Source organism: Equus asinus, chromosome 26, assembly GCF_041296235.1.
Source record: "Equus asinus isolate D_3611 breed Donkey chromosome 26, EquAss-T2T_v2, whole genome shotgun sequence".
Lineage (NCBI taxonomy): Eukaryota > Metazoa > Chordata > Mammalia > Perissodactyla > Equidae > Equus > Equus asinus.
This window is the reverse complement of record NC_091815.1, coordinates 32,218,250-32,246,218: the sequence shown is the minus strand read 5'-3', so window position 1 is coordinate 32,246,218 and position 27,969 is coordinate 32,218,250. Positions and strand designations below refer to the sequence as shown.

The 27,969-nt window shown below is 47.3% G+C and overlaps 1 protein-coding gene across 1 annotated transcript; it reads left to right on the top strand.

Moving 5' to 3' along the window:
- Positions 1–3,812: 3,812 nt before the first annotated feature.
- Positions 3,813–16,619, top strand: LOC139042233 (tetrapeptide repeat homeobox protein 2-like). Its single transcript, XM_070499541.1, has 3 exons — positions 3,813–3,890; positions 14,570–14,980; positions 15,440–16,619. The coding sequence occupies exons 1-3, from the start codon at positions 3,813–3,815 to the stop codon at positions 15,908–15,910; spliced, it is 960 nt and encodes a 319-aa protein (XP_070355642.1). The 3' UTR covers positions 15,911–16,619.
- Positions 16,620–27,969: the final 11,350 nt, after the last annotated feature.

Here is a 27,969-nt window from a genome sequence, read left to right as displayed (position 1 = left end):
GATGGGTGGCATAGAATAGCCAGTTCAGAAATTCACCAAAAGTTTACGGTCAATTGGTTTTTTGACAAAAGTGCCAAAGTCAGTCAACAGGAAAATCTTTTCAATAAATTATGCTTGAACAACTGGATGTCTACATTAAAAAAAAAAATCAATCTCTCCCTCACACAATATACAAAAATTAATCTGAGCTACACCATAGTCTTAAGTGTGAAAAGCAAAAGTATAAAGCTCCTAAAAAAAAGAGAGAGAGAGAGAGAGATTTTCTTGACCTGGGAGTAGGCAAAAGTTTCTTAGACAGGACACAGAAAGCAAAAACCATGAAATAGAATATCGATGAATTAGATTTGATCAAAATTTTAAAATTCTCCTCTTCAAAAAACATCATTAAGTTAAGGAAAGTACTAGCCACGGTCTGCTAGAAAGTATTTGTAAAACATATAGCTGGCAAAGAACTTATATCCAGAACATGTAAGATTCCTTCAACTCAGTAACAAAATAGCTGGAAGAGACACTTCACAAAAGATATACAAATGGCCAATAAGCTCACAAAAAAAATACTCAACATTATTTGTCATTGGGAAAACACAAATCAAAGCCACAACCAGATATCACTCTATGCCCACCAAAATGGCTACAGTGAAAAAGACTGAGGTCACAGATGTTGCTGAGGTTGTGAAGTAACTGGAATTCCCACATCCTGCTGGTGGAAACAAAATGGTGCAATCGCTTTGAAGAACTGCTTGGCTATTTTCTGTAAAGCTGAGCTACTTTAATCTTACAAATTGATCCAGCAATTCCACTTTCACGTATTTATCCAAGAGAAATGAAAACATACACCCACAAGAAGACTTGTCCAGAAAAAGTCATGGCAGCATTATTTTCCATACTAGTCCCAAATGGGAAACCACTCAAATGTCTATCGAGCTGTAAAAGAAGAGACTGACACAGCCAGAGAATGGAATACTACTCAGCAATCAAAAAGGAGCAAAAGGAAGAACTCATTTCATGCACAACTTCATAGACGTTTCACAAAACATTATGCTGAGTGACAGAAGCCAGTCACAAAGAGTGAACACTGAATGTGAGGTTGTGATTCATAATAAGAAATATACCTTTCCTCTTAGTCCAAGTCCTGGCACAGAGCTCCTAAAACCCTTGGAATTTCCCGTAATGGGATTGACAAAGGTGTCTTTTGTTATGTTAATGAGGTGACTTGTGGAAAGCCTCTAGGTGCCTAAGGATGGGCTGGTTGCCAGGGGAGCCAACATGGGGATTACAGAGTTGCAATTTTCAGGCCCCCCACCCCTCCACTCTGACTTCCTGGGATGTGAGAAGGGCTGGAGATTGAGATCAATCACCAACAGCCAATGATTTAATCAATCATGGCTATGGAATGAAGCCTTCACCAAAATCCAAAGGGAAGGGTGTTCCAACAGCTTCAAGGGTAGTGAACCAGAACACACACCCATGCCCGGAGCGGGTGCACCCCAAACTGCCCAGGGACAGAAGCTCCTAGGTTGGGGACCCCTCTGGACGCCAGACATCTCTTCAACTAGCTGTTCGTTCATATCCTTTAATATCTTTTTATAATTAACTGGTAATCTAGTAAGTAAGTGTTTTCCTTAGTTCTGTGAGCCCCTCTAGCAAATTAATTGAAGCCAGGGAGGGGGACATGGGAACCTCCAATTTGCAACACTGGTGACAACCTGGACTTGCAATTGGCGTCTGAAGTGGGGAGTCCTGTGGGACCGAGCCCCTAACCTGTGGGATCTGGCGCTGTCTCCAGGTAGAGAGTGTCAGAATGGAGTTAACTGCTTGCTGGTGTCGGAAAACATATCAGACCGTACAGTTAGAAAGTTCGAACAGCAACAGAAGTTTTTTTAATCAGAAAATGCCTGTCAGGGGCTGGAGTGGGTAGAGAATGGAGAGTGGCTGCTTAACGGGTATAGGGTTTCTTTTTGGGGTGGTGAAAATCTGCTGGAATTAGTGGTGCTGGATGCTACACCATAAAGTATCTTCATATGATCTTTTATGAAAAGATCATATATCTTTTTTGATCTTCAAAACATCTTCAAAATCTTTTCATAAAAATCATATTGTACGATATTTGAAAGTACGCAATTCAGTCAGGTTTAATATGTTATTTTAATGTATATAAGTCAGTAACACTGCTGAATGGTATACTTTTTTTTTTCTTTTTAAACATTGGCACCTGAGCTAACATCTGCGGCCAATCTTCTCTTTCTTTTTTTTTTCTTCTTCTTCTCCTCGTAACCCCCAGTATGTAGTTGTATATTCTGATTTGTGGGTCCTTCTGGTTGTGGCATGTGGGACGCCGCCTCAGCGTGGCCTGATGAGCGGTGCCATGTCCACACCCAGGATCCAAACCGGCGAAACCCTGGGCCACCGAAGCAGAGCGTGCGAACTTAAGCACTCTGCCACAGGGCCGGCCCCTGAATTGTATAGTTTAAAATAGTGACTTTTATGGTATATGAATTAGATCTCAACTTTTTTAAAACATCAGAAAAGTAGTTGCCTGGCGTGGAGAGGGGGTGTTGACTGAAAAGGGGCATGAGGGAAGTTTCAGGTGGAGCAAATGTTCCATATTTTGATAAGCACAGTGAGTACATGAGAGGAAGCATTTGTCGAAATCCATCAAACTGATGTGCATTTCATTGTATATAAATTGCACCTCAAGTTTTTTTTAAGTGTATTGGAGGGAAATATTATAATCCCCAGTCTCACCTTTTCTCCCACCTGGACTGCTGGTGACCTAGACCAGGCCACCCACAGGCTGCAGAAGGCTCCTCCCCCTCCCACAGCCCCACAGGAGCTCGCCCCAGTTCTCCTTTCAGGAGCCTCCATTCCTCAGATGAAGATCAGACCGCTAGCTCCTCCCGCAATTAGAAGGAAACCCACCTTGTGCCCAGCTCCATGTGATCTGGCCCCTGACCACTCACTCCCCTTCTGACCCTCAACCAGCCAAGGGCAGGGAGGGAGCCCAGAGGAAAGGAGGACCCACAACAGCCCACAAGACAGGGTCCTGGGGCAGCTGGGGGTGAGCAGAGAGGGACACAGAGACCCTGGGGGAGATCAAAGTGCTGAGAGACAAAGTGAGACAGAGGAGAGCGACAGAGAGGGAATAAATATCCATCTGTTCAGTGATGGAATGACCTAAACGGGCAGGTGCAAAAGAGAAGACATCTCGGTGTTCGTCAAGGACCATCAAGGGCCCGTGGTCGCAGCAGGAAGGGGTGTGGTTAGACTGTGGGGGTGACCACAGGGCGCTGGGATGCTGGAGGACCCTTGGATCGGGCTGGGGATGGGTTTCAGTCCAGGCTGTACCGCGAGACTGGGGGCTCCTCACAACTGAGCCCCCTTGGTTCCCTGGCACATCCACCGACTTTTATTTTCCGCAAAACTCTCATCGCTGCCTGGTCTCTCGTCTGCCTCTCTCACGGGAATGTGGACTCCGGGAGGACTGGGACCTTATCTGTCCTGATCTCAGCTGTATTCCCAGTGCCCGGGACGGGCCCAGACACAGCGAGTGCTCAGTAAATATGGGGGGATGGGTGTGGGGCTGAGTGAAGGGCAGAGGGGCAGAGGCAGGTGGAGACGCACAGCCAGGGAAGAGGCACAGTCTGGATTTAGCAAAAGGACCAAGGACTTGTGATGGCAGCAGGAGGGAGGGACGTTAGACTGTGGGGCTGCCCAGCGGTGTTTGGGATGCTGAATGCTTTGGGATCATACTATTGCTGGTTGATTAGTTCAGGATCTAACTGTCCCACCAATCCAGGTTTCCCTCATGGCCCATGTCGGGCAGTGGGGGCATCCACCCCAGCTCCTTGTCCCCACTCGACTGGGGAGCCAACAGCGGCTGCAGAAAGAAGGTGAGCTCAGCTGAGCTGGGGGAGTCTTGCCAAGGGCTGATGTGGGGCCTCTTGTGGCTGGGTTTAAAGCCTGCTTTTTTCTCGCTGTGTGGCCTTGGGCCCTTCACATGACCTCTCTGAGCCTCAGTGTCTTCATCTGAGACAATGACAAGTTGCTGCTATGATCCAGTCCCATGAGCCGAGGGAAGCCCGTGTCACAAGCCTGGTCTGCAATGAGTGCAGGGGAGGGGGCTGGCCTCATCCTGCTTTGGGGGATCCCAGGTAGATTGTGGGAGTCAAGGGTGGGGCTCTGGGGCCCTAGAGATCCGGGTTCTATTCCTGACTGTGCCACTTGCCCCTTGTGTGACCGCGGGAATGGACAGAACCCCTCTCAGCCCCAGCTTCCTCCTCTGAGAAATGGACATCTGAGCTCCGGGGGGCCTGTGGGGAGCATCCTAAGGGGCCGTGCGGCTTGGTGGTCAGGACGGCAGAGGCTGCGGGGGCAGGTGCTGGCTCAGCCTTGGCTCTGCCGCTGACTGGTGGACAGGACCGGGGGCTCTACTTCTCTGAGCCTCGGTTTCCTGCTCTGTGAAGTGGGCATGGTAACAGGACCCACCTTGTAGGGAATTTTCACTGGATTATTGCTCCCCGAGATCTTATTCCCAAGGCCCTGGGTGCAGTGTCTGAGCCCCTGGGAACCCCAGCTGCAGGCCTTAGGGTTATCAGCCTTCTGACCTGGGGCGGGCACCCTCCTCCCCACCTTTAGGCTCGGTTTCCCATCTGTAGAATGGGGTTATCTCCGCGACTGCCCACAGGGTGGGTGTGAGCCCTCAGGCCTCACCTGTCAGAGCACCTGCTCAGGTGGGAACCGGGACCCAGTGGATGCTGAACACCAGGATTATTGAGCACCAGCCTCAGGCCCCGGGGCAGAGATGGTGGCCTCCCTGGCTCCACCCTTTGGGATTGTGAAGCATTATCACCTTGAAATTCACCCGGGTTGCACAAGGCAAACAGATATTTCAAAAGTGAGAATAGTAAATGGTCCATCAACACAGAACACAGGGCACAGTTTCATCAGTCTTCAGGGAAATGCAAATTAAAACCTCACGCGCCGATACCTCCAGGTCCCGCCGGGCTGGCTAAAATGACAGACTGACAACCCCATGCGTTGGTGAGGGCGGCGGGCAATCGGGACCCTCACACGTGGCTGGTGACAGGACGACAGGCCCCCCAGAAAACCACTTAGCAGTATTTTTAAGCATTGAATGTATGCCTATCCTATGACCCAGCGATTTCATCCCTCAGCATGTACCCAACAGAAACACATACTTATTTCATGGAAAAGACGAGAACAAGAACATTCACAGCACCAGTCTTCACAAAACACTCAAACTGGAAGCAGCACAAAGGCCCATCGATAGCAGAAGGGACCCTCCCAGCAGAACAGTTCCCCCCAAAGACAGGTCTGAAACTCATGGGTCTCCCGACTCCTTTAAGTTCTTAAAAGCCATCTAAGACCCAAAGAGCATTGGTTGGTATTGGTTATATCTATTGCATTTGCCGTATTAAAAATTAAAACCAAGGAACAAAAAAGTGTAAAGTATTTAGCAGTTCGTTCAAAATAAACCCATGACACGTCAACATAAAACAATGTATTTTTAAATGAAAAAATAACTGGGGCCGACCTGGTGGTGTAGTGTTTAAGTTCACGAGTTTCGCTTCAGTGGCCTGGGGTTCACAGGTTCAGATCCTGGGTGCGGACCTAGCACTTGTCAAGCCATGCCATGGCAGGATCCAACATAAACTAGAGGAACATTGGCACAAATGTTAGTGACAATCTTCCTCAAGCAAAAAAAAGAGGAAGATTGGCAACAGATGTTAGCTCAGGGCCAATCTTCCTCAAGAAAAAAAACGGATCTGGGCATTAAAGAGAGTGTGCAGAGAGAGAGGGGGGTGAGAGGGAGACAGGACGGGTAGGATCCCATGTCCACAAATTACAAAAGCTGACCTCCCAAATCTACGGTGTTAGAAGTCAAGATAAAGGGTGCCACTGGTCGGGGGAGAGGGAACAAGTGTCAGGGCTCGAGAAGCTCTCCTGGGGGCTTGGTCATGCCCATTTCTTGATCTAGGTGCTGGTCACAGAGTGTGTTCACTTTGTGAAGATTTATCAAGATGTACTTTTCTGCACACATATGAAAGAGATGTAGATAGATATACAGACATATATCTGTTATATTCAACATATTATAATTATGTATCATATGACATATTATATGTTATCTATATCTATATATATAATACTCCTTGGGCCCAACAGCAGTTACAGAGCCTGTGGTGCTGGACTGGGTCCCAGGGACATTAACCCTGAAGTGACTAGGCCACAGGGACACACAAGACCGGGCCCCTGAGAGACATAGGGACGAGGTGACCAACCAGCCCAGTTTTCTTGGGACTGTCCTGGTTTAGTACCGAAAGTCCCACATCCCGGGAACCCCTGAACCCAGGCCCATGGAAACAGCTGCTCCTCTGTTTGGGGAGGGGATGATGACCAAACTCAGAAGCGTTTCAGTCTGACAACTGGAACCTACGTACCCATCGGCTCCAGAGGTTAGGGTCATCAATTCCAGTCTTCAGAGGAGGAAAACAGACTCAGAGAAAGGAGCGCCTCGCCCAGAAACACACAGTTAAGGACTAAGAGGAACAACATTTGGACCTAGGCCCCTCTGCCTATCAAATCGGTGCCCTCAGGCCGGCCCGGTGGCGCAGCAGTTAAGTGCACACGTTCCGCTTCAGTGGCCCGGGGTTCACTGATCCCAGGTGCAGACATGGTACTGCTTGGCAAGCCATGCTGTGGTAGGCGTCCCACATATAAAGTAGAGGAAGATGGGCACGGATGTTAGCTCAGGGCCAGTCTTCCACAGCAAAAAGAGGAGGATTGGCGGCAGATGTTAGCTCAGGGCTAAACTTCCTCAAAAAAAAAAAAATAAAAGAAATATGTTTAAAAAAAAAAATCGATGCCCTCAGCCGCCTGCCACACACAGCCCAGAGTCTGATCCGGACCTTTACCTGGACAGACATACCCGGGGCCCCTCCAGCTCCTGGAAGTGATGGCGGACCCAGAGAGCTTTGATGGCATCGGGTCTATCGATTGTATTAGAAATTCAAACTGTGTTAGAAATGAAAACTAAGGAATTTAAAATATACTTTTAAATGTATTAAAAATGTATTTAAAATTCTGTATTAATTTTTTTTTAAATGCTTTACTTGGACACCCCAAAGCTGCAAGATACCTCATGGCAGAGTTAGACTTCAGGGCTCTGCAGACATTCCTGGCAGGTCAGACCTTCCAGAACATTCTCAGGCCAGGAACCCCCCAGGTCCTCTCCAAGGGCCCTGGTCAGACACCCCCAGGTTCCCACACCTGTACCCCCTTTCCCAGTTTCCAGAATCCCGTTACTCCCAAAGGGACAGAGAGGGCAGAGCGGGTAGGAAATCAGGACATGGGTTCAGGGTAAATTTGTTAATTCAACACATGTTGGCACCCTCCTAACCCTTTAACTGTCGTTTCCTAAACAGCCAGGGAGTGCGCGCCCCTGCTCCCCTCACCCCCTCTCTCTGCCCCCCTGTCTCCAGCGGCACCCCCTCCCCCCTCTGCCGCCCTCCGGTGGCCGTGCTGGCCCCTCAGCGGGTCCTCTGACCCAGTCCTGGTCCCATTTAGCAAATGCTTCAATCCTCTTAGGCAGGGACCAGCCTCAGCAGAGCGCAGAGAGAATTAGATCAGATTTGGGGGAGGGAAGAGCGGACACGTGACAGGCTGTGGGGGAGGGGAGTGAACGCTGTCAGGGTAGAAGGAAAACTCCTCCTGCTGGTCTGAAAGCCCGCGAGGAGGTCTGAGGCCTCTCACACACTCAGACCCCAGGGGGACACTCGGGGAGAGAAAGGAGGGAGACCAACGGGTGGGGGGCAGACCGAGGAGGGGAGACCGGGGGACAGAGAGATGGGGGAGACACAGGGACCGGGGAGCGCCTGGAAGCCGAGATTTCTGGATCCCAGGCCTGGACCGTATTTTCTCACCTCTGTGGTCACCACAGAGCCTAACGCTTCTGCCTGCATTTTCAGAACATCTCTCCTCTCTATAGGGACCCTCTTTTCTCCTGCAGAATTATTAATTCTTGGCGTGTGTGTTTTTTCTGAGACAGACGTTGGCAGTTCCTCCTTTGTCTCCATCTCTATTGGAGGCTTGGGGAAGAAGATGAGGTTCGCAGAGGCTGTGGCAGGATGCTCTGGGCTGCCCTGAGGAGCAACCCCCTCTCCGCCCCAGCCCTCCCCCACTTGCTTCCTGTGCTGCAGGACGGACAATGGGTAGACTAGGGAAGGGTTTCCAGAGCAGAGGAGCAGGTACCCCTGGGAGCAGCCAGCTTTTCTTTTAGCATCTGATGAAGCCCCAAGGCCATCATTCTGCAGAGAGCCCCAAGAACTCACAGATTCCAGGAGCCACATTCTTTCCGGAACCTTCTGAATCGGGCAGGGTAGACACCAAGAGGAACTTGCAGAGGCAGAAAGCTGGTCAGGGAAGCAGCATATGTTCAACTCTCCCCACTTCGCTGGGAATTTTCGGAACTCCTCTGCCTCCAGGTTAGACGCAAGCCTTGTCCGGCCTGAGCCCAGCCCCTCCCTGGAAGCCCCGGGTTGGCTTTTGACCTCCTTCGCTGTCATTCTTTGAGTAGTTATGATCTGTAAAAGTCACCTCAAACACTGAATTATCAAGTTTATCCCTGCTCCCACCTTCCTGCGAACCTCCTGCCACATTTTCATGAGCTGATCAATACATCACCCCGTCTTATGTGGGTTTCTGTTTAAAGACCCTTTCTGTAATATATGTCGTTGATTCAGTCACATTGAGCTCCTGGCCAACAGCACTGTGACGCGTGCCTGCGTGAAGCTCACCCAACACACGTATTTCCTCTGTGAGGCACAGCACAGCCTTCTTGAGAGGAACAGCCAGCAGCACTTCGACACCACCCTCGGGGGCATTTTAAACAGTGAAATCACCAACAAAAAGCACGAAATACCATTGACCCAGCAGTTTCACTCCTAGGGATGCATCCAAAGGAATTGAAAGCAGGAACATGAACAGATATTTGTACCACGCTCATAGCAGCATTATTCCCCAAAGCCAAAAGGTGGAAACCACCCAAGTGCCCATCCAGAGATGGAGAAAGAAAGCATGCCGTATACATCCAGTCATAGACGGAATGAGGTTTTTATATATGCTACCACAGAGATGCACCTGGAAGGCATTATGCTTAGTGAAATAAGCCAGACACGGAAGGACAAATATTAGATGATTCCGCTTATATTACGTGCTTGGTCAAATTCGTAGGGATGGAAAGTGGAATGGGGGTTACCATGGGGCTGGAGGGAGGGCAGAAAGGGGGAGTTAATGTTTAATGGGGACAGAGCTTCTGCTGGAGGTCATGAGAAAGTTTCAAGTATAAATAGTAGTGTTGGTTACATGATATTGTGAATGTGTTTAATGTCACTGAATTGTGTACATACGAATGGTTAAAATGATAAATATTATGTTATCTATATTTTATTACAATTTTTTGAAGCACAAAAATACGAAAGACGTGGCACTAAATGTACCTCAAAAAGGACACTTGTTTACGGTGTAAGAGCTGAAACAAGAAGGCAGAGCATCGCTATGTTCGGCCTCAGCTAAGAACATGACAAGTCGATCACTCGGATATTTCACAGCTCTATGCGTGTCTGTGAATGGCCAGGAAAGCACAGGGAGTATCCTATTTGGGGTTACAAAGAAATTTTAGCGAGTAGGCGGATTCACAAACACAGAATCTGAGGATAATGAGGATTGAGTGTGTTTCAAGAATGAAAGGGGAGGCAGAGACCAATGTCTAGAGACATGGAGAGGGACCCCAATGACAGAAAGACAGGCTAGAAGGTTCTAGAAGGCAGAGATCATTTCCCCTGCCATCTCTCCATCTCCCCAACATGGTCTTCAAAGCCCAACTTGTTCTTCTTTGCCCCCATCCACCCACCTGGGGCCTTCTCCCCTAAACCAAGTGATGCCTCTCACAGCAGAGAGAGTGGGGAGGTGTCTGGCTGTCTGTGGGCATCTTGGCGGTGGGAGGTAGAGATGCATCAACCATACCCGAAGGCCCAGAATCAGAGTCTGCTAAGGAGGGGGTTGCAGAGGAGATTAAGGAACCGATGAGTGGGGAGAGGCCATTGTTTCCGTTCTGATTGAATAAAAAGTGAATGGATTAATTCTTGTTAGCACACATTTCTACAGACTCCCTTCCCGCTTCCTTCTGAGCCACAGACCGCCTCCCCCTCCATCTGAATTTGGGAATTGGACGGAAGTCTGGGAAGCTCAGGGAGGAGCCTTCAGGAGCTCCTGCTCCCCCAGCTGTCCCAGGATGGGCTCTTCCCCTCTGAGTTTCCAACCAGCCCTGGAAGGATTCAGGTCAGAAGAACAGAAGGCAAGACTTCGACATGCCCCGGGCAGCATCCAAAGCCAGAAATTGTCCTTGTTTTCCTGTTTGCAAATTTAAAAAAAAAAAAAATTAAGCAGTAGAAAAGAGAGAAAATAAACATTTAACATTCCCCATTATCCCTGGGTAATTAATTTTTGCTGGGTCTTTCGTTGTTGTTAATTTAAAAATGTATGTAATACATCCCACAACTAGAAGGACATGCAACTAAGATATACAACTGTGTACGGGGGGGGGGGGTTGGGGAGATAAAGCAGAAAAAAAAAAAAAAGATTGGCAACAGTTGTTAGCCCAGGTGCCAATCTTTAAAAAAAAAAAAAAATTATGTATCTGTATATATATTTTTATGCACGTGCTTATTAAATGTAAACATTCTCAGAAATGAGCAATGTGCTGGAGACATTACTCGATGTGAAAAACTCCAGACTCATTCAATCATTTAACACATCATTAGTCTTAAACTTTGAGCTTTTCTCATTCTAGACAAGGAGATTCCAGAGCAAAAAAAAAAAAAAAAAGACTAACAAGGACTCTGTTCAGGACACATTTATTTTGGCAACATGAAGGCAGATTTCCACCATGAAAACAAAACAAAACATACGTTGAAATTGCAATTGTTACTAAAAATTCTACCCCTCATTCCTTTTAACTGGTAATTAGGGTTTCACTCTCAGAAGTTGCCAAGAATTATCTAATCACCCTCTTACTCATGGACGTGAATTGATTCAATTAACTCAGCTAATTGATATTTCAAGTAAATATGCTCGAGCTTGTTCACGGTGGGCAAGAATTCTCCCAGGATTAATCTCTTCCCATAAAAACCCATGAGGCAAAGGGTGCCATGCTCATTCGATCCTTCATCAGATGTCACCAACTCAAGTCTCCAAAATCTCCAAAATTCTTTTACCAACCTACACTCCATCAATGGCAACGGAAAGCCACATTCCCCATCCTACACTCCAGCAGATCTGGATGAAATCCATCTCCTTCATCTTGGTCAATCCAGCGGGCAGTATAATGAGCGTTGTGTTAATTTATATCCGTTTATTGCTATGTGTGCACATAAGATTCACCCATTTGAAGTATATAATTCAATGTTTTTTAGTTTATTCACAGAATTGTGCATCCATCACCACAATCAATTTTAGAACATTTTCATCACCCCAAATAGAAACCCCACATCTATCACTAGTTAGCCCGCATTCCCACGTTCCCCCCGTTCCCGGCAACCACTGGTCTGCCGTCTATCTCTATAGATTTGTCTATTCTGGACATTTCATATGAATGGTATTGTACAATATGTGATGTCTCATGTCTAGCTTCTTTCAGTTAATGTTTTCAAGGTTCATCCCTGTTGGTACTTCATTCCTTTTTTTGGTTAAGTGATATTCCATTGTATGAATATATGACATCTTGTTTATCCCTTGTCAACAAAAAATCTGGAATACAAGCATTTAGTTAGGAAAGATTTATTGCTCATACAGTTTGCAAATCGGGGAGATGTGGCCTTTGACAGCAAACCGAAAGTAGGCAAGGTTTATAAAGGCAAAAAGAGACAAGGTTCATAGGTTGTTTTGCAAAATTTGTGACTGGTGCTGGCAACCACTGTTACTTCTGGACTAGATGCGATTGTTTGCTAAGGCCATCTCTAAGGCAGAAAGCTCTTTTTTTTTTTTATGAGGAAGGTTGGCCCTCAGCTAACATCTGTTGCCAATCTTCCTCTTTTTTGCTTGAGGAAGATGGTCCCTGAGCTAAGATCTGTGACCATTTTCCTCTATTTTATGTGGGACACCACCACAGCATGGCTTGGCGAGTGGTGCTAGGTCCGCGCCTGGGACCTGAGCCCGGGCCCCCAAAGCAGAACATGTGAACTTAACCACTCTGCCATTGGACCAGCCGCCAGAAAGTTCTTATCTGGGGGAGTAAGCATCTTGAAAGAAGGTCAAGATGACAGCAGTGAAACACAGCTCAAAAGTCACATTCCATCTGGGGAGACACATGGCGTGCCTGCATGACCCCATTTCCTCAGGGCCTCGCAGCTCCATTGGGGGAGCCTGCACATGTGTTACTCTGTTTTGTTATCACCGTCCACACCCTTCATCTGTTGATGGATGTTTTGGTTTGTTTGCACATTTTGGGTATTGTGAATAGCACTGCCATGACTTTCCTTGTGTATTTTCACAACATAGTATCAATGAGCTTGTCCATCTATCTACATCTTTACTGGACAAATAAATTGCTACAGTGCAAAACCTTAAGGGCAGGGACATTGCATTCCAGGTCACCTAGGTGTGACAATCTGATGAGGAAGCATTGATGGATGACGGTACTTCCCACAACGCTAAGTGGGAGTTCAGAGTTCTGACCTGGACCTATAATAACAACGTCTGCAAGTTTTGTTTAACTTTGCATTTGATCTCCCAGGTAATGTCCAGCTCCCTGGACTGTGAGCCTTGTCAGCGGGCTCTCCCCAGACTCCTGACTCCACCAGGATCCTGCCACAAGGAGATGGGGTCATCCAGGAGTCTGGACAGAACAGATGCATCTCCAGTGTCCTCCTGGTGGTCTATGACTGAGGGACACTGACAGGTATCACCAAGTCTGTCTCTAAAACCAACCTACACTCCCAAAGCACCAGAAGGTCAGACTCCCCATCACTCGCCTGCCTATCCCAGGCCTGGTCCCTCTTCGCAGTCCTTGCCAATCAGACCTGCAAAATGTTGCATTTAACTTCATTTGAAAAGTTAGGGATAAGGGGGCCATCTAGTCACACCTTACAGACCAAGGAAAATGCTAGATTATTGCTTGTTGAGCTCAGGGCCATCAATTGTCTTGGTGACCAAGGCATTCCCAACTGCCCAAAAAGCAGAAAAAACGTCCAACTGTGGCAGAATGTTGCCACAAACGAAGCAGAATAAACGTCCAGCTATGGCAGAGGCCACCATCCAGTGGCAGCCCAGAGGGTGAGGTAAAGCTCTGATGACAAGATGTCTCTGTTCAGCTTCACTTTGCGTTTGGCCACCTGTTTACTTTTCATGCGCACTGATTATAACGAGGTCCCCTGGGGACTGAGCACCCTCCGTTGTGTCCTCCGTGATCCGGGCCCCAGCAGACCCCGGCCCGGGCCAGGAGCTCAGTCTGATGCTGGGACGCAGGTCCACGTGGCTCAGACGGGCTGGACTCCTGAGACTCAAGCTCCTGAACCCAACGCATGAGCCAGACCCAGGTCCTTCATTCACAAAAGGAAGCGGGCACCCCTGCACCCCACTCCGACCTCCATCCAATCGGGAAACCCGCACAGACACCAAACCATGCTCAGAGCCAGTGTGTCTGCCGATGTCCCCATGTCCAGGGCCCCCGGGGGGCTGCTTGAAGAATGGACCAGAGGAGTGAGAGTGGCCCAGGGGGACAAGGGAGGTGGTGCTGGGCCATCCAGCAGGAGAGGATGGTGCCTGGACAGAGAGGTGGGGCTCCCAGGACTGGGAAGGGAGAGGATGGCCCCTGGGAGCTGGCTGGCTGGGAGGAGGGGCCGTTTCCTGAGATGGGGACCCCACTGCACAGGCAATGCTGGGTCCCCTGGGCTAGAGTCCCATGATGGGGGGTCCAGGCTGTCTTCCCACCGGGGTTCCCAGCCCCCAGCAGAGGACCTGGCACATAGTAGCTGCTCAGTAATGAAAGGATTAATCCAGCATCGTGTCTCCTGCAAGGGGCGGGGCTGAGGGTGGGGCGAGACAGGGAGGGTCCCGGACCCTTAGGGTGGGCCTGGGTGGGCACAGCGCCGAGGTGGGATTTAAGCCCCAGGCCCTGTGGACAGAGCCTCAAACGCAGGGAGCAGAGCAGCCGCGAGGATGCAAGAACCCGGGTCTCTGAGGGGTGAGTCCGGGCCGGCTGTGAGGGGCCTGGGCAGTGGGTGGGGTCGTGGGGTTGCGATCCTGTGGCTGAGGCCGGGGAGGCCTTCTGGGCTTCGAGAGACGGGCCCAGCTATCCGGGAGGACTTCCTGGCTGTGGCGAGGGGAGGACTTCGCGCAGTCTGGGGAGTGGAGTTCCATTATTGGGGCGAGCTGAGCAGAGGGCCTGGCACACCGTGGCCCCTGCAAGTGTCTGGGTGGCTTCAGCCATTCGATGGGAGGGGGTCGGAGCGGGGGGGGGGAGGTGTAATAATGATACGGGTGGTGTCATCAGGCGCATTTCAAAGATGTGGACACTGAGGCCAGGACAGGTGCGGGCCCGGGGCTGGAAGGGGGAGAGCCAGGCCGGACCCAGGGCGTCTGGGGCGCATCCGCACCCTCATCACAGCGGAGCCTCCGCCCTCCGCCCCGAGCCCCTCACCTGCTCCCAGGGGCCGGCCCAGGCAGGGGGAGGGTGCCCTGGGGGCCGGGGCCGGTCCGTGGGGCTCGTCTCACCCTGTTTCCCCCTCGGCCAGGTCCCCCACCGTCGCCAAGACCCCCGAGGAGGCGGCGGCAGGAGCGCACGGTGTACAGCAAGGAGCAGCAGCAGGAGCTGGAGAGCAGCTTCCAGACGAACAAGTACCCGACCTACGAGGACCGCGAGGCCCTGGCGGCCCGGCTGGCTCTGCAGGAGCGCCAAGTGCAGGTCTGACCCCGGCCCTGCCCCCGCCACCGCCAGACCCGCTCCCCCCGCGGCCCTGACCGCGCGCTGCCCGGGGTCACCCAGCAGCACGGGGCCCCGGGGAGGACCGAGGGCTGCGCCCCGAGTCCGCCTCAGCGCTGAGCTCTGCAAACCGGCGACAGGACTGTGCCGACTGACGCCCGCGGGGACTCCGGGTGCCCAGAGCTCGGGGCCTCTGTGAACCTGGGGACCCTCTCGGGCCTGTCCCTTCCGGGCCCCCGGGGCTCCTGGGTGGCCAAGCCCTGGCCCCTGGCCCCGGCACCCCTCCCCCGGCCTCCTCACCCCAGGAGCCCCTAATTAGATCTGGGGACAGAGGGAGAGGCCTGAGCCGGCCCTTCCCAGGGGGGCAGCCTCCCACCCGGGCCAGAGCCAAGCGTGCGGCCCTCTCGTTCACACCGCCCCCCTGGCCCCTCTCGTCCCCAGGTGTGGTTCAAGAACCGCCGGGCCAAGGAATCCAGGCCGCGAGGCCGCGGAGCCCGCGCTGTGCCCAGGGGCCCCGGAGCCCCAGCCCCGCCCCGGGTGCCGGTCCCTGTTCCTGCCGGACCCCCGCCCCCCGAGGGCCCAGGTCTCTGCAGCCCCCCTCCGCCCAGCGCCGCAAGCATCTTCCCGCCAGCAGAGCCCAGCATCTGCAGCCCCGGCCAGGCCTGGTGGGGCCCCGCGCACGGCGCCCAGGACGTGGTCCCTGCTGCTCCGGCCCCGGCCCCGGCCTGGCCTCACGACCCCTACGCCTCGGACTTCTCGCCCGACCCTGTTGCAATCCCTGACTTCACCGCGCTCTTCTCACCCCGTGACCCCTGCGAGGGACCCGCCCCCTCCTGCGCGTCTGGGTCCCAAAAGAGGGAGGACTCTGCGGATGCGAACGGCTCGGGCCCCGCGAGGTTGCAGGATTTGTAGAGGATTCTGTCCCTGAAAAGCCGCGCAGACCCCGCGGGGCCAGAGGGGACCAGGGTGTCGTCGGCCTGCACGTGCGTCCACGCGGGCGCGGGGAGCGGCGGCGGGTTGGTCCTCGCAGCTGGTGACTCCTGTGGCGCGCGGACGCTCCTCGTTTATCCGACCCGCGGACGCTCCTCGTTTATCCGACCGGCGGACGCACCTCGTTTATCCGACCCGCGGACGCTCCTCGTTTATCCGACCGGCGGACACTCCTCGTTTATCCGACCCGCGGACGCACTTCCTTCATCCGACCCGCGGAGGGGGTGTTTGCTGTTCACCGTGCGGCCAGCAGGGGTCGCGCTGCTCTGAGTGTCGTAAGAATTATTATCAGAATTCACTGAGCTTACCAGTCTAAGCCTGCTACTTATTTACTCGTTCATGTGGTTGTTCACAAAGATTCTCTAGGAAGGGTTACGACTGAACCACGGAAGTCTTCTGGACGTCTTTCTGTAGGTTTATTTCTAGTGTTTCGCGTTTATTATGGCCCAACATTTTAGATGGCATTTTTAATTTTATTTTAAAATCTGTTTGTCCTATATAAAATATTCACTTTATATATTTATTTTGTATCCAGGGACCTGACTCAATTCCCTTGAATTCGAGTAACTTATCTGGACATTGTTTTGGGCTTGACGATTTCAACATTAATAAAGTTCATGGTCATCTTGTAAGCACTGTTTCCTGCACACCCAGCAAGTGTGTTCCCTCCTTTGGTATCCACACCCCCCAACAGTGTAGGGGACCCCTCCCCCCTTCTCACTGCCCCTCTCTCTCCAGTCTCCTGCTTCCTCTGCCACCCCCTTGTGGCCGTCCTGGCTCCTGAGTGTCCCCACAGCGAGTTCTCTGACCCTGTCCTGGTCCCATTTAGCAAATCCTCTTAGGCAGGCCAGCCTCAGCAGAGCAGAGACAGAATTAGATCGGATTTGGGAGGGGGTCACTCAAGTGACAGGCTGTGGAGGGGGGTGCTGGGGGAGGGAGGACACAGACAGCCGGGATATAATAAAAGCCCCTCCTGCGTATCTGGTAGGGATGGACACACACACAAAACACGGGAACACCACTGCAGTAAAACAGTGACACTGTGGGGAAGGCAGAGGGGAGTCTGATTTTCCCTCCATCCCAGGAGAGGGAGCTGAGGTGGAGGAGTCCCTCTGGGCATCCTGGGGACATCCTCGAGGTAAGAGTCAGAGTCAGATCCTGGTCAGGGGGAGGGGGGAACCTGGGGACCTCCAGGCACCAAAGGGCCACCAGTGAACGGAAACAGATTAATTTGCTAACTGAATGGACACGGGGTTTGCATTTGCCTGACTGTCTGAATAGAAAGGGATCTGTTAAGTAGCACAGGATTCCTCCCCTCCTCATCTTCTCAATTCCATCTCACCTCTTACCCAGGCAGTGCCAGCACCCCCACCTCCTTCTGAATCAGGAATCTTTACCTACCGTTCCCAGGAAGCTCTGCCCCACCTCTGCCCACAATCCCAGGCTGTGTCCTGAGCATCCCCAGTGGAGGCATCTGGACTTCTGCTCAGCTCAGGAAGGAGGGAGGTGGTGACACGCCGAGGGCAGGTCTTGGAACTTCCCCATGTCTGTGTCCCCCAGGGTAGCACCAGAGCGAGACTTTCTCTTTATTTTGCCTGTAATAAAACAAACGAAAACTGTTGCACCATCAATCATATAGCTACAGTCAGCACTGGTGGTCTCTTCGGCCCCATGGTGATCCATCTTTGGTGGTTTCCACAGTGATCCCTGTGGGTCCATTGGTACCCATGGCATCACGGTAAAGATAAGAATCCACTATGTGTTTTGCTCTGGAGAAGGTGAAGCTCTTAGACTCAGACACAGCACATGCAGGAAAAGGACTCAGGGTGTATGTGAAGAGAGTTCACTGTTTTACCTTCAACCAACGGGTAAAGCTCAAGCTTAATTCTGTCCTGGGTGCTCTGGGAGGCAGATGGAGGTGGTGAGGGTGGAAGTGTCTTTGCCTCGTGAGGATTGGAGAGAGGGGAGAAGGAAGACCAACAGAAGTCTGGGGAGACCTGGACTGAGGGGCCATTTGCCAGAAGAAACAGATGGGGTCCCTGAATCAACAGGTCAAGAGGAAACCCATTCTGAGATATCCAGGGAACAGCATGGGATATATTTGGGCTCAGAGGCAGGATGTTTCCTTGTCCGGGAGGAAAAAAGTATATAACAAAAGGCACAAAGAAGGAAACCGTTGTCCAGGGGTCTGGAGGAATAGGCAGGGGGGTGGTCAGTTTCTAGTGTTAGTTTCTATGCAGCTCCATTTCTAGGATGAAAACACAAGTATTGGAGAAAATAGAAGAGATAACCCATGTTTGCAGCAGTGAGAAGCTGAGTCTCTGAGTGGCGCAGAGGATGGAGCACGGTTTGAGTCAGAATCATCGCCTGAGACCCAGGTGTGCTGGCTCCCCCATCAGGCTGGAGGGAAGGCGGGCATGTGACACCTCACCTGTCTTAACATGAAGTCTGTTCACAGGACACCTCCATCCAACCAGACAAGTTGCCTCGTTCCCCCAAACTCCAAATCTGCCAGGACCTGTCAGGTGCCTGCAGGGTGCTCACCCCAGGGAGGCCTCTGGGTTTCCACACCCTGCTTCATCCCAGATCCCCGGTTTGTGATTCAGCACATCTGAGTGGGGGCTGAAACTTTGCATTTCTCAGTTTCTAAGTGATGCTGATGCTGCTGGTCTGGGAACCACACTTTGAGAACCACGGCTCTAAATCACGGTTCTCAAACTCTGCCACCCATTACAGCCCCTGGCAGTTTTAACATCCCTACTCACCAGACCAGTTAAGCAGCATCTGTAGGCGTGGGACCCAGCCACCAGTATGTCCTAAAGCTCCAAGGAGATTCCAAAGTGCAAACCCTGAGAACTGCTCTATGTCACATCTCTGTTGAGGAGTAGAAGGACTCAGAGAGGCAACAGATACTGTCATTATTAAGAGCATACCAAGCTTTTATTTCACTAAAAGAAAATTCAAAATTGCTCTATCTGATTGTCCCTTTTGCAGAAATCTGTCTAAATAAAGTGAAATAAAAATGCTTTTCATGGTCACTGTTGTTTTTGTTTCCTTTTTTGTGTGTGTGTGAAGAAGACTGGCCCTGAGCTCACATCCGTGCCCATCTTCCTCCACTTTATATGTGGGACGCCTACCATGGGCGTGCCAAGTCATGTGTAGGTCCATACCTGGGATCCAAACCTGCGAACCCTGGGCTGCCAAAGCGGAACATGCAAACTTAACCTCTGCGCCACCGGGCAAGCCCATCATTATTGTTTCTATACTAATTGAATACAGTATCTGCCAGCAATTTTGCTTGTAAAAAAAAAATGATTTTTTTAGTTGACTCTTTACCTGAAATTCCTCTAAATAAAATGCCTAACACGAAATACTCTTAAAAGTGCAGTTTTTCAATTGTTGCTACAGCAAACAGCGTGCCTGGAGACACAGTTGGGTCAGATCAAAGGTGTGGTTCATTTCGGGGGCACCCGTGAGCCTGGGAGAGCCAGGGCTCCACATACGTGTTGTGACGCCTCTCGGCCACCAGGGGGCACCAACACAGCTCCGCTCCAGAGCTGCGGCCCCTGGGTGGGTGGGAGAGATGCTCCAGCTTCAGAGGGAGAAAAGCTGGAAAAAGACACGGAGGCAACAGTACATTTGTTGCCATTAGAATAATTTAAGTCTAAAAGCAAACAGCTACAAAATGCTAGTTTTGCCAGGATTTGGAACCATGGCTGGTGGGAATTTAAGTAGAAACAACACCTTTGGAAAACAGTTGGCAGAAGCTACTAAATCCTAAGAGACACACATCTTACGCTCCAGCAATTCCAGTCCTGGGTGCTTTACACAACAGAAATGTTCCCCAAGAGACACACAGAAAGACACACTCACTGCATCTAGGATTATAAGCCCAGGCTAGAAACTTCCCAAATGCCCGTCAACAACATCATGGATAAAGTAAGTTTTGGCGCATTTGCCCAATGAAATGCTGAACGTGAGTACAGAGCTCATGAGCATAATGATGAGTAAAGGACTCCAGACTCGAAAATGTCGCTGCGACTTGATTTATAAGGAGGACAGAACTTTGTAAGAAAGGGCCTGTTTTCCAGAGTGATTGACCATTTTGCATTTCTACCAGTGCTGTGGTCTGAATGTTTGTGTTTCTCCAAAATCCTACACTGAAACCTAAAGCCCGAGGGGATGGCATTAGGAGGGGGGGCCTTTGGGAGGTGAGTAGGTCCTGAGAGCGAGGTGAAGCCCTCATGGATGGGATTAGTGCCCTGATATGAGACACCCCAGAGAGCTAGCACCCATCTCCCACCCTGTTCAGATACAAGCAGACATCTGCCGCCCAGAAGAGGGACCTCACTCAACCACAGGACCCAACCACGGGACCTGATCTCCGAGTTCCTGCTTCTAGAATGGTGAGAAATAAGTTTCTGTGGTTTATAAGCTGCCCTGTCTATGGTGTTTTCTTATAGCAGCTGGGACAGACTGAGACACCTGCAGTGCGTAAGAGATTCACCTGTTTCCATCCCTGCCAGCACTAGGTCACGTGAGTATTTTTTCTTTAAGCCATTCTGATAGGTATGTACTGGTGTCTTATTGTGGCTTTAACTTTTTGTTTCCTTAGGAGCTAATGATGCTAAACATCTTCTCATGTGCTTATTGGCCATCTTTATATTCTCTTTGATGGAGTGTTGATTCAAATATTTTGCTGATTAAAAAAAAATTGGTTGATGACCCAGCTGTCCCACTACTGAATATTTATCCAGAGAACTTGAAATCATCAATTCAAAGAGACTTACACACCCCTTTGTTCATTGCAGCATTATTCACACTAGCCAAGACATAAGCAACCCACATCTTTTTTTTTATGAGGTCCTATAATAAATGACATTCTGAAATTTCGGTCTCCGATTGTACTTTGCTAATACCATGAAATACAGTTAATATTTATGTATCGATCTTATATCCCGCAATCTTGTTAAATTCACTTGCTGGCTCTGGGAGTTCAGGTTATTGTTTTGGTTTTGGTTTTGGTTTTGTTGTAGATCCTATGATGTCTGGAAATAGAGACAGTCGTAGTTCTACTTTTCAACTGTGTGACTTTTCTGTCCTCGTCCTGCCTTACTGCATTGACTCCGACTAACAGGATGTGGGTGAACAGGGGTGCTGATGGTGAGCGTCCTCGCCTGGATTCCAGTCCTGGGGAGGGTGCATTCAGCCTGTCACTGTGAAGGAGGATGTTAGTCGTAGGTGTTTCTAGATGCCTTTGTTAGGGACAGGAAGTTCCCTCTATTCTTAGTTTGCTGAAAGTTTTTATCAAGAATGTACATTACATTTTGTTCAATGATTTTTGTGCATCAGTTGATATGTTTATGTGATTTTTTCTACTTTAGTTTTTTATTCTTTTTTCTTTTTTTAATTTTTTTAATTTCTATAGCAGTAACATTGGATTATAACATTGTATAACTTTCAGATCTACATCATAATATATTTCGAATTCTGCATAGATTACATCATGTTCACCACCCAAAGACTAATTATAATCCATCACCACACATGTGAGCCTAATCATCCCTTTCGCCCTCCCCCCGCGTGGTAACCACCAATCCAATCTCTGTTGCTATGTGTTTGTTTGTCATTGTTTTTATCTTCTGCTTATGAGTGAGATCATATGGTATTTGACTTTCTCCCTCTGGCTTATTTCACTCAGCATAATGCCCTCAAGGTCCATCCATGTTGCCACAAATGGCCAGATTTCATCATTTCTTATGGCTGAGTAGTAGTCCATTGTGTATAAATACCACATCTTCTTTATCCATTCATCCCTTCATGGGCACCCAGGTTGCTTCCAAGTCTTGGCTACTGCGAATAATGCTGCGATGAACATAGGGGTGCATGTATCTTTATGCATTTGTGTTTTCAAGTTCTTGACTTCTCTACCTTAGTCTGCTGGTATGGTGGATTACATTGATTGTGGAACCAGTCTTGCATTCTTGGGAGAAATCCCAATTAGTCATGACTTACTATTCTTGTATATATTGCTGGATCCAGTTTTCTAATATTTTGTTGAGAATTTCTGCATTTGTGTTTATAAAGAATATTGGTCTCTAGTTTTCTTTTTCTGTAGTGTCTTCTGTTATTAGTGTCAGGATAATGCTGGTCTCAGAAAATGAGCTGAGAGGTGTTTACTCCTCTTCTCTGTTCTGGAACAAAATGTGTATAATTGGTCTTATTTTTCCTTAAGGACTTGGTAGAATTCACTGATAAAATCATCCAGACCTGGAGATTTCTTTTTCAAAAGGTATTAAACTATGAATCCAAGGTCTTTATTAGTTACAGGACTATTCAGATTATCTCTCTCATCTTGGGTGACTTTTGGTAGTCTGCGTTTTTCAAGGAATTCATCCATTTAATATAAGTTGTTGAATTTACTTGCTTAGTTGTTCATTGCACTCCTTCATTATATTTTAAATGTTTATGGAATCTAGTCTTCTCTCCTCTTACATTCCTAATGTTGATAATTGTGTCTTTTCTCTCTCTCCCAATAAATCTTGATAGAGTTTTATCAAGTTTATTTTTTTTCAAAGTACCAGCTTTTGTTTCATTGATTTCTCTGTTTCTTTCTGTTTTCTGTTTTATCGACTTCTGCTCTTATCTTTATTATTTCTTTCCTTCTCCTTGCTTTGGGTTTGCTTTGCCCTTCTTTTTCTTCCTTTTTTTTTTTTTTAAAGATTGGCACCTGAGCTAACAGCTGTTGCCAATCTTCTTTTTTTTTTTTTTTTTTTTGCTTTTTCTCCCCAAATCCCCCCAGTACATAGTTGTATATTTTTCTTTTAGTTGTGGGTCCTTCTAGTTGTGACATCTGGGACGCCGCCTCAGCATGGCTTGATGAGCGGTGCCATGTCTGCACCCGGGATCCGAACCGGCGAAACCCTGGGTCACTGAAGCAGAAGGCACGAACTTAACCACTCGGCCACAGGGCCGGCCACCTCTACCTTCTTGAGGTAGAAGTTCAGATCACTGATATGAGATTTTTCTCTCTTTTCTGAAAAAACAGGAAATCTCTACTTATTTTTAATTAATTAATTTTCTTTTGCGGTAAGAACACTTAACATGGGATCTACGCTCTTAAGTTTTTAAATGCACGGTACAGTATTGTTAACTATCATAGGCACCATATTGTACAGCAAATCTCTAGAACTTAGTTATCTGTTATAACCTAAACTTTGTACCCGTTGAACAGCAACTCCCCATTTCCCGCTCCCCCTGGCAACCGCCATTCTACTGTATCAGTTTGACTATTTTAGATGCCTTGTGTAAGTGGAATCAGTATTCGTCCTCTGTGGCTGGCATATTTCACTTAGCGTGGTTTCCTCCAGGTGCATCCATGTTGTTGCAAATGGCAGAATATCCACCTTCTTTAAGGCTCAGTAATATTCCATTGTTTGTTTAGACCACAATTTCTTTATCCACTCATTTTGGATAGACATTTCAGTTGTTTCCATGTCTTGGCTATTGAGAATAATGCCACATTGAACACAGGAGCACAGACATCTCTCTGAGATCCTGATTTCACTTCTTTTGGATAAATACCCAGGAGTGGGAAAGCTGGATCATATAGTAGTTCTATTTTTAATTTTTTGAGGAAACTCCATGCTGTTTTCCATAGTGGATGCACCAAATTACGTTCCCACTAACAGTACACAAACGTTCCAATTTCTCCACATCTTTGCAAACGTTTGTTACATTTTAAGGTTTGTTTTGATAATAAGCATCCTAACAGGTGTGAGGAGATGGCTCCCTGTGGTTTGGGTTTGTATCTCCCTGATGATTAGTGATGCTGAGCACCTTTTCAGGTACGTGTTGGACATTTGTACGTCTTCTTTGGAAAAATGTCTGTTCAGATCCTCTGCCCGTTTTTTAATGGGATTGTTTGGTTTTGTTCTTGTTGTTGTTATTGAGTTGTATTTGTTCTCTATATATTATATATATTAACCCCTTATCAGATATATGGTTTGCAAATATTTTCTCCCATTCCAGAGGTTGCCTTTCATTTTGTGGATGGTTTCCTTTGCTGTGCGGAAGCTTTTTAGTTTGGTGTAATCCCACCTGTTTATTTTTGCTCTTCTGGCCTTTGTTTTTGGTGTCAAATCCAAGAAATCATTGCCAAGACCGACGTGAAATATGTTTTCCTCTATGTTTTCTTCTAGAGTTTTCTGGTTTCAGGTCTTATTTTCAAGTAGTCAGGCCATTTTGAGTTAATTTTTATATATGATGTAAGAGAGGAGTCCAGTTTCATTCTTTTGCATGCGGCTGTCCAGCTTTCCCAACACCATTTATTGAAGAGACTGTCCTTTCCCCATCGCCTTCTTTGTTGTAAATTATTTGACCATATATGCATGGGTTTATTTCTGGGCTCTGTATTCTGTTGCACTGATCTGTGTGTCCTTTTTTATGCCGATACCATACTGTTGTGATTACTATAGCTTTTTTTTTTAAGATTGGCCCTGAGCTAACATCTGTTTCCAATCTTTTTTTTTTAATTCTCCCCAAAGCCCCCCAGTACATAGCTGCATATTCTAGTTGTAAGTCCTTCTAGTTCTGCTATGTGGGACGCCACCTCAGCATGGCTTGATAAGCAGCGAAACCCTGGGCCACCAAAGCAGAGTGTATGAACTTAACCACTCAGCCACAGGGCCAGCCTCCTATAGTTTTTCAATAAAGTTGAAATCAGAAAGTGTGATAGCTTCAGTTTTGTTCTTCTTTCTCAAGATTGCTTTGGCTATTTAGAGCTTTTGAGGTTCCATACAAATTTTAGAATTGTTTTTCCTATTTCTGTGAAAAATATCATTGCAATTTTGTTATGGGTTGCTTTGGGCTGTATGAACATTTTAACAATGTTAATTCTTCCAATTCATAAGCATGGAATATCTTTCTATTTATTTGCGTCTTCAATCTTTCATCAATGTCTTGCAGCTTTCAGTATACAGATCTCTCTCCTCCTTGGTTAAATTAGTTTCTGGGTATTTTATTCTTTTTGATGCAGTTATAAATGAGATTGTTTCCTCAATTTTTCTTTCTAACAGTTCATTGTTAGTGGATAGAAATTCAACTGATTTCTGTATGTTGATTTTGTATCCTGCATCTTTACTGAATTTGTTGATTAGTTCTAACAGTTTTTTAGCAGAGTCTTTAGGGTTTCCTATATGTGATATCACATCATTTTCAAATAGGGACAGTTTTACGTCTTCCTTTTCAGTTTGGATGCCTCTTATTTCTTTTTCCTGTCCGATTTCCATGGCTAGGACTTTCAATACTATGTTGAATAAAAGTGGTGAGGGTGGGCATCCTTGTCTTGCTGCTGATCTTAGAGGAAATGCTTTCGGCTTTTCACTGTTGAATATGATCTTAGCTGCAAGTTTTTCATATATGGCCTTTCTTGTATTGAGATACATTCTATCTATACCCAGTTTCTTGAGAGTTCTTATGATGAATTAATGCTGAATTTTGTCAGGTGCTTTTTCTGCATCTATTCAGATGATCATATGATTTTTACCCTTCATTTTGTTAATGTGATGTATCACATTGACTGATTTGTGGGTGTCGAACCATCCTTGTATTCCTGGAATAAATCACACTTGATCATGGTTTATGATCCTTTTAATGCACTGTTGAATTTTCTTTGCTAATATTTTGTTGAGGATTTTTGCATCTATGTTCATCCAGGATACTGGCCTGTAATTTTCTTTTCTTGAGGTGTCGTTGTCGGGTTTTGGCATCAGGATAATGCTGACCTCATAAAATAAGTTTGAAAGTGTTTGCTAGTCTCCAAATTTTTGGAAGAGTTTGAAGACGATTGGTATTAATTCTTCTTTAAATGTTTGGCAGAACTCACCAGTGATGCCATCTGGTTTTGGACTTTTGTGTGTTGGGAGGTTTTTGGTTACTGATTTCGTCTCTTTACTAGTCTGTTCAAATTATTGATTTCTTCATGATTCAGCCTTGGTGGGCTGTATGTTTCTAGGGATTCCCCATTTCTTCTAGGTTGTCCCATTTGGTGGCATTTCATGTTCATAGTAGTCTCTTTGATCCTTTGTATTTCTGTGGTATCAGTGGAAATGTCTCTTCTTCCATTTCTAACTTTATTGATTTGAGCCTTCCCTTTTTTTTCTCGGTGAGTCCAGCTAAAGGTTTGTCTATTGTGTTTCTCTATTTGAAAAACCAGCTTTTAGTTTCATTAATCTTTTCTAATGTCTTTTTAGTTTCTATTTCATCCACTCTGATCTTTATTATTGCCTTCCTTCTATTAACTTTCTGCTTATTTTGTTCTCCTTTTTCTACGTCTTTGAGGCGTGAAGTTAGGTTGTTTATTTGAGATCTCTCTTGTTTGTTAATGTAGCCATTTATAGCTATAAACTCCCGTCTTAGGATTGCTTTTTCTGCACCCCATAAGTTTTGGTATGTTGGCTTCTCACTTTTATTTGTCTTTAGATATTTTTTTATTTCTCTTTCCATTTCTTCTCTGACCCACTGGTTGTTCAGTAGCATGTGGTTTAATCTCCAATACTGGTAAATTTTCTAATTTTCTTCCTGTAATTTATTCCTAGTGTCACATCACTGTGTTTGGAAAAGATGGTTGGTATGACTTAAATCTTCTTAAATTTATTAAAACTTGTTTTCTTGCAAATGGAAACCAAAAGAAAGCAGAGATAGTTCTGCTTATATTAGACAAGACAGATTTTAAGGCAGACATAGTAAGAACCAGAGAAGATCATTATATGGTGATGATGGGGTCAATCCAACAGGAGGATATAACATTTGTAGATATTTCTGCTCCCAAAATATGAGCACCTAAATATGTCAAGCAAATATTGACAGACCCAAAGGGAGAAATAGACAGCACTACAATAATAATAGGAGACTTCAGTACCATACTTTCAACAAGGGATAGATCAACCAGACGGAAAATCAACACAGAAATGTGGGACTTACACTACATATTAGGCCAAATGGACTTAACAGACATTGACAGAATACTGCCCCCAAAAGCAACAGAATACACACTCTTCTCAAGTGCACGTGGAACCTTCTCCAAGATAGCTCAGAGTTTAGGCCAAGTAGTGATTTAAATAGGGAAAAACTGGTAGGAGAGAAACCCAAATTCATCCACAGGAGAATTGGTAACTAAATTATAAGTCTCAATACTAATACTGAACTAGTTGTATAATCCACACAGATGAACCCAAATGTAAAATACTGAGTGAAAATGTAAGCTGATGAATGCATTACACAGGAGGCTGTTTATCTAAGTTTTAAATGTCTCCATAAATACCATATATTGGGTTGTTTCTTTTTTTTTCAATTATTTTATTGATGTCACATTGGTTTATAGCATTGTGTCATTTCAGGTGCACATTATTATATGTCAGTTTCTGTATGGACCACATCGTGCTCACCACCAATAGTCTAGCTTTCATCCATCACCATACGTATGTGCGTCTTTACCTCTTTCACCCTCCCCCTCAACCCTCTTCCCCTCTGGTAACACTAATCTGTTCACTTTATCCATGTGTTCGTTTATCTCCCACATATGAGTGAAATCATATGATCTTTGGCTTTGTCTGTCTGGCTTATTTCACTTAACATAATACCCTCAAGGTCCATCCTTGTTGTTGCAAATAGGTGGTTTTGTCTTTTTTTTTTTTAGCTGGGTGGTATTCCATTGTGTGTTTATACCACATCGACATCCAGTCATCAGTCGATGGGCACTTGGGTTGCTTCCACATCTTGGCTATTGTGAATAATGCTGCAATGAGCATAGGGGAGCATAAGTCTCTTTGTACTGTTGATCTCATGTTCTTTGGGTAAATACCCAGTAGTGGGATAGCTGGATCATATGGCTTTTCTACTTTTAATTATTTGAGGAATCTCCACACTGTTTTCCATAGTGGCTGCACCAGTTTGCATTCCCACCAGCAGTGTATGAGGGC